General features: G+C 45.4%; 1 protein-coding gene across 2 annotated transcripts in view; it reads left to right on the top strand.

Moving 5' to 3' along the window:
* The first annotated feature begins 2,058 nt into the window (after positions 1 to 2,058).
* Positions 2,059 to 6,509, top strand: part of ARID1A (AT-rich interaction domain 1A) — a 97,528-nt gene continuing 93,077 nt past the window's right edge. Inside the window, exon 1 of one of the 2 annotated variants that reach the window (XM_077931991.1) lies at positions 2,059 to 2,082. Coding sequence is in view for 1 of the 2 variants with exons in the window: in XM_028738750.2 (XP_028594583.2) it covers positions 6,486 to 6,509 (24 nt within the window). In the remaining variant the exon portion in view is untranslated. Of the gene's footprint in view, positions 2,083 to 5,949 lie in introns of those variants that run through there. The other variant, XM_028738750.2, reaches the window with a different exon arrangement.

The raw sequence follows: 6,509 nt of genomic DNA on the forward strand, positions 1-6,509 counted from the left end.
GTAGGAACTGGCACTGCTGTGGAGGCCATGTGCTCAGTAAATAACAAGAAGACAAGGGGGGGAAAGTGCACCATGTTTCTGACCAACTGTCCTGCTAAGAAAGGAGGAGCTGGCTCCCTGTGGTCTCTGCCTTCTGCCTTCCTCCTTAAGCTTCTAGTTATGTTATGTTATTTTTATTCTTTTTTATTAAAATAGGCATAAGCTGTCATTCATCAGCACTGTTTGCAGCAATATAAAATAATAAGCACAAAGTTAAAATACAACACAAAATAGGGCATCGCTGAGGGGTAAAAAAAAACCTTTCCATGCCTAAGGCCCCAGAGTCAATCCCTAGCACCTTCAATCCCTTTCTGAGACCTGAAGAGCTGCTGCCAGTCAGTGTCATTTGTCTCCAACTGGTGGATCAGGCCCTATTACTGGATCACAGCCTGATTTAAGGTATGTCACAACAGCAGCACAATGTTGTTGTTGAGATATAAGAAATGGGTACCAAAATATATTCTACATCCAAAGAGGTAGAAGGCCACTGGTGTAGACAGTGTTGCGCTCAATGGCCCAATGATCTAGCATAGTATAAGAAACCTTATCTTCCTTTCCCCTCAAAAAAACAATGTGGTATAGTGGTTAGAATGTCGGGCTAGGATATAGACAAAGAGACTGGGGTTCTCCACTCAGCTATGAAAATGACTGGGTGACCTTGAGCCAGTCACTATCTTTTAGATCTGATTGCACCGAACTTGAATTAAATCTTCACATGCAGTATTATAGACCTCATTAAAGTGGGAAGTGATGCCATGCTAAATTATGATCTGCAGTCATGAGCGCACACAATTTGACTTCTAGGCTTAGCCTACCATCCATACCCTTCTCTTTGCTCTATGCAAATTCAGTTGATGACAGCCCTCTCTCATTCCACTTTTCTGGCTTTTGCCATACCTTCCTCTAAGAACAAAACAAAACTCCTTCCCTCACACTATCTCATTGAAATCAACTACTGTATATTTAAAGGAGTTTCCAAGATTTGAAAAAGCTCCCAGTTTGTATTTCTGTCTTTTATCAGCTTGCTTCTGTCCTATTGCTTTTGATCAAATCTTCACCTTGATTCATGTTGCCAACACTGTGATTCTAAGTCCACTCTTGGAAGCAAATACAATTGAATCTGCTAAGTTTATTGTCAAGTAAGTGTTTTAAGCCTTCTAAGCAGACGCCGTGCTACCTATGTGTTCTTGTACCAGAATCTAGCTTTCTGCTGAAACAAAATACATATTTAGTAGTAACAGCAGACATAATAGTACTCATTCTGTAAGAAGATTATTAGGTTTGGGGAAGAGGATTGGTTGAATGAAATAAATGGTCACAGAATCATAGAATTGGTGAGTTGGAAGGGATCCTGAGGGTCATCTAGTTCAACCCCCTGCAATGCAGGAATCCTGCCAACGGGGGGGGGGCTTGAACCCCCAGTCTTCTGGTTAACAGCCAAATGCACTGACCCACTGTGCCACAGAGAACCATTTTTCAAATCCCAGTGTTTGGAATAAATAGAATGCTTCAGTATTTTTACTTTTCAAATCAAGGGTTGCATTTTCCAAGATTTGTACGGAACTCAACATACTGAGTGGCTGTTGCTGACTGGCATCTTTGTGAGCACAAATGTTTGAACATAGTCATAACTGTTTCATTTTTAAAATCCCTTTTCTATCATTTTATTTATTTTACTTATTTTGTAGAATCTGCCTTTATAGCAAAAGGTCTGTGCTGTCTTACAGCTTGCAATGTGGAGTCAGAATCACTACATATTGACCTTTGATGACTTACATCCCAGTTTTCTGCTATGGATGGAACTCCCTATGGGATCTATTCTATTATGCAGATATACCAGATGTAGCACATATGGTTTAAATGTTTTGTTCTGAATTCTATGTTACTCCCACTGTGGAACCTTGAACATGCCATAAATGTACGAAAACAGCATATTTACACATTATTTTCTTTCCTATATTTATAACCAGCTTTTCAGCCAAGATTGGCTCTCAAAGCAGCTCACAACAATGATCATCCATCACGAAGATACCATGGAAGATAGTAAGTATGCATGAGTATGTGTATATCTTGCAGACTCTTTAGATCACTGCTACAGTGTAATTAGATAGATGATGCCCTTAAAAGAGCAAAGCTATGGTACTTTAGAACAGTAGCTTGATCAGGTGGTGTTAGAAGTGTCACCGAATTAGAGAAATCTTACAGCACAATCCTATCCATGCCCACTTAGAAGCAAGTCCTATTGAATTTAATGGGGCTTGCTCTCAGGTAAGTGTGGTTAGGATTGCAGCCTCTGAGTAGACCATGGTTAGGATTGTGCTGTTGAGTAATGTTAAGAGTGGTAATCTAGTTTTTAAATCTACCTAAATTTGTATATGAATAAAACAATGGTTTTGAAGAGAAATATGTTATGCTCATGAATGCATATGGAGGGGGTGTTCCATTCCTGTGTGAGAGTGATTAATGGTGGGTGCCTTTCTAGCCAAAGTAGGTAATTACTTAATGTATCTGAGTAAAGGTTGCAGTCTTAATTAAAAATGAGCAGTGGGTTGTCCAAATGGAACATAGGAAACTGTCTTATACCATGTAAAACCATTGGTCCATCTCATTCAGTATTGTCTTAACTGATTAGCAGTATCATTCCAGGGCAGGCATAGGCAAACTCAGCCATCCAGACGTTTGGGACTACAACTCCCATCATCCCTAGCTAACAGGACCAGTGGTCAGGGATGATGGGAATTGTAGTTCCAAAACATCTGGAGGGCCGAGTTTGCCTATGTCTGTTCCAGCGTTGCAAACTGGAGTCTTCCCAGCCCTACACCAGGAAATGCCAGGGATTGAACCCAGGAACTTTTCAATGTAAAACACGTGCTTCAGCGTTGACCTATGGCTCAGTAATTAGGAAAAAGCCATTGGCTATACATCTAGGAAACACCTAGGTTTTTGCGGAACATCTATCCTGTGCATGTCCATGTTGGAAAGCATGTATTGAAAATTCATTACTGAAGAAGAATGTCTATCAGGGAAGCATTTGTCAACTGGAAGATATTGGGGTGGGGACGGGAGGGGAAGGGAGGTGCTATCTATTCTGCCCAATATATCTGAAAATGAGAAAGAGCTGTAGTTAGATGTATTTTGAGAGGACGGTTGGAATACCACTTCATATTTTTACATACTAGAAGCTTAAGTGAAGTAAGAGCAGTTTTTCAGTTACTCTACTGTTAGGGTAACAGGGAAATTGTAAAAAAATTGTAGTTGCTGAAACTCAAAAAGAAGAAAGGTAACTACAAAATACAGGGGTACTTCCAGTTGTGGACGGGATCTGTTCTGGAGCTCTGGTCGGATCCTGAGGTTTCCACAACCGGAGGGAATGCTTCTGCACATGCGTACATGGCGGTAGAGTGCTTCTGCACATGCGCATGCAACAAAAACCTGGAAATATACTTCTGGGTTTGCCACCTATGCATCCCGAAGTTTATGTAACCAGAGGGATATGTAAGCCGAGGTACAACTGTACTGGTGCTGGGTATAGGGGGCGCTAGGAGTTCCATCCCCCTCAATATTTTGAATCAGGGGGCCCAGACCCCCAATATTGAGGGAGTCGACATCCCCTGCTGCCGCCAGGTGCCCTCCACACACCCCAGCCCCCACCCTGGAGCTGGGAGGGGGCTAGGATGAGCAAGGGCGAAGATCACCCTCTGCGTGTTTTGCCCCTGCAGGGAGCCCAGCACTGCAATCCTCCTCTCCGCCTGATGCCACATCGCGGAGGCAGGACACCTGTGCAGCCTGGTGCGTAATCACTCACGCGCTGGGTGGGATGCATCAAATGATGCCCCCCCAATGTGGGGGGCAAGTCAGTGCCCCTGCTACAAAATATTGCCTTGCATTATGAATGCTTTATAAACATATATTTTATGAATCAAACTACACTATGGCCTGGTTTGCATATCACAGTAAGCCAAACTATGGCTTACCAGAACTACCAGGTACATGAGTGTGTAGAACATGAGAGTGGAACCTGTAGCCAGCCACTTTGCTCCTCTCTGATGTTGATTACTTCTGTGCCACCCTGAGCTAAGTCAAGGTTTGGTTTAGGCTGTTGTCTCAATCTGGACTTTCTTCTTGTTAATTGTGAAAAGTAACCAAAGTTTATTTTTAAGACTTTTTGCTGTTCTCACAATGGCTAACCCAATACCTATGGAAAGCATGCAAGCAACAGTACTCCCCCCACTTTTGATTCCCATCACCTAGAGGTAGACCATACCCATCATGGCTAGTAGGCATTGATAGCCTAGGTACCAAGAATAAACATATAGTTGGAATTATTATACCCAATGTGTGGCTGATAAACCCAACTATGAATAAAGACAGTAAATATTGAAGTAGGCTACAACTCTCCAAAAAGGTACAGCAAAAACTAAGTAGTAGTCTTCTAGCAAATAATTGTACTATCTTCCTGAATCAACCATGGGATAAAAAACCTAAGCTTTAACTTGAACTGGTTAACTGCATGAAGGGTGCTGTGTAATACTTTAGTGTTTCAAGACTGTTTACTGTTCTTCATATGAAGTCATAACTGGAGATATCTAACTCCAATTAATGTGGGTTAACTTGAAGAGGTTATTGGGTGATTGGATTTGTAGAGTGCTGAGAAGACTTGATGTATGGATTTCTGCTTTCCTGTCAAGTTTTATTGTGGTTTCTGTAGTAAGGAATTTCACCTATCAGCTTGGCTGGTTAGCCTGTTGTCATGTGGTACACTTTGGTCTTTCCTTTTATGGCCCTTGTATGCTTACCTGAGCTATCTGAATTTGTTTTTACTACACATATTGCTCTGGTGAGGTGTACCTTGCATACTTCTGCTGTTGGCCTAATATAATCTGGATGATGAAGGCACCTAGTAGATGTTTAGATTTACCAGATCTCGTTTTGAGCGGTAGGGTACACACCTTGTACTCAACAAGAGACTAGCTTTGAACCTTGCATACTACATCTGGCACTGCTAATGCAGCATGGCACCAGAGCTCTGCACCCTGCAATCCATTGCAACATGGCAGGGGTTTGGGTGCACACTTCTGGTCTCACATGTTGTTACTGATGAAAGCTTATGGATAGAGGATGCTCCTGAATTCCCTGCAACCCTAAACAGTAATTCATAGAGAATTTAGTTCACTAGTTTTGCTTGAACAAAGTAACTAACCATTGTCATAGAACGGCTAGTGGGATAATGGATTTTGCTGCAATGGATTTCTTGCAACACAACTCTTAAGAATGTTTATGCAGAAGTAAGTCCCCCAGAGTTAAGTGGGATTTAGCCCAATTAAGTATCCTTGGAACTGCGTGTTTGATGTCCGGACTGCATGAAGTGTGAAAATGCATAAAATTGTCCTGGTTAAAAAGTATTAAACTGAACAGCCTACATTATTGGTAATAACAGTTGGAGTGGTGTGAATTTTCCACGATTGCTCTTGGGATATCCTCCTTGAAGTTTTGATCTATTCTAGTTGCCCTTCTACCAGTCCCTCTATGCGGTGCCTCGTTAATCCCTTCTGCCCTTAAAGGCACGAGTCCTGGCCTTTCTTGGTTGCGGGAGTCTTTGTGCCCTGAGCAAATGAGAGGAAGCACCGGAGCATTCGCTTGCGAGGCTTCTGAGAACTGGCGGGAATGGGGCTTTGCGAGCAGTTCTGTTCACCTAGCTTCCTCCAACCCGCCTTGTGTTTTGTCAGCAGAGAAGCTTCCTTTTGTGGCTCAGAGGCTGAGCTCGGCTCCCTTTGCCGCCGATCCGTGGCGGATTTTGCGAGCGGCAGGCTGCTGTTAGCTTCAAGCTTCAGCCTTGCTGAGTTGAAAGCGTCCAGGGCCTGGCAGCTCCTCCTTTGTGAGGGGGGAGGGGAAGAAAGCTCCAGTCCGGGCCATATTCCAGTCCGGGTTTGGCAGGCTGCCGCGGCGCTGGGTAAAATGGCAGTGCTGAGCCTCGTGTCGGAGTGAGCAGGACTCGGCGGACGAGAGTCGGAAGCTGCCGCCACTCGGCTCGCCTAGTCTAGCCTCTCCGGCCGCACCGCCCGGCTCCGAGAACGGGGGTCCGTCCGATCCTCCCTCGCCCGCCGTGTCCCCCTTCCCTTCCTCCTCTCCCACACCGGGAGCCCCGTCCTGCCCCCCTCCCCCTTTCCTCCTCCTCCCCCTTTCTCCGCCGGCTGCAACTGAGCGAGGAGGCACAGTGGGGCCAGGCCCCTCGCACCCGCGTCCAGCCCGCCGGAGCTCGCCGCGCCTCGCTCGCCGCGCCGGGGGAGGAATGAGACCCCGTTGTCCCGAGGATCCCACCGCCGCCTGAGCGCGGAGGAGGAGGAGAGGAGCGGTGAGGCCTTGTGCCGGCCGGCCGGCCAAGCAGGGAGTAGGTCGGGGGAGGAGGAGGCGGGGGAGGGGGGCTGGCTGGGTGGGGAGGGGGGATCATGGCCGCTCAGGTGGCCCCCGCC

This window comes from Podarcis muralis, chromosome 7 (assembly GCF_964188315.1).
Source record: "Podarcis muralis chromosome 7, rPodMur119.hap1.1, whole genome shotgun sequence".
NCBI classification, from domain to species: domain Eukaryota; kingdom Metazoa; phylum Chordata; class Lepidosauria; order Squamata; family Lacertidae; genus Podarcis; species Podarcis muralis.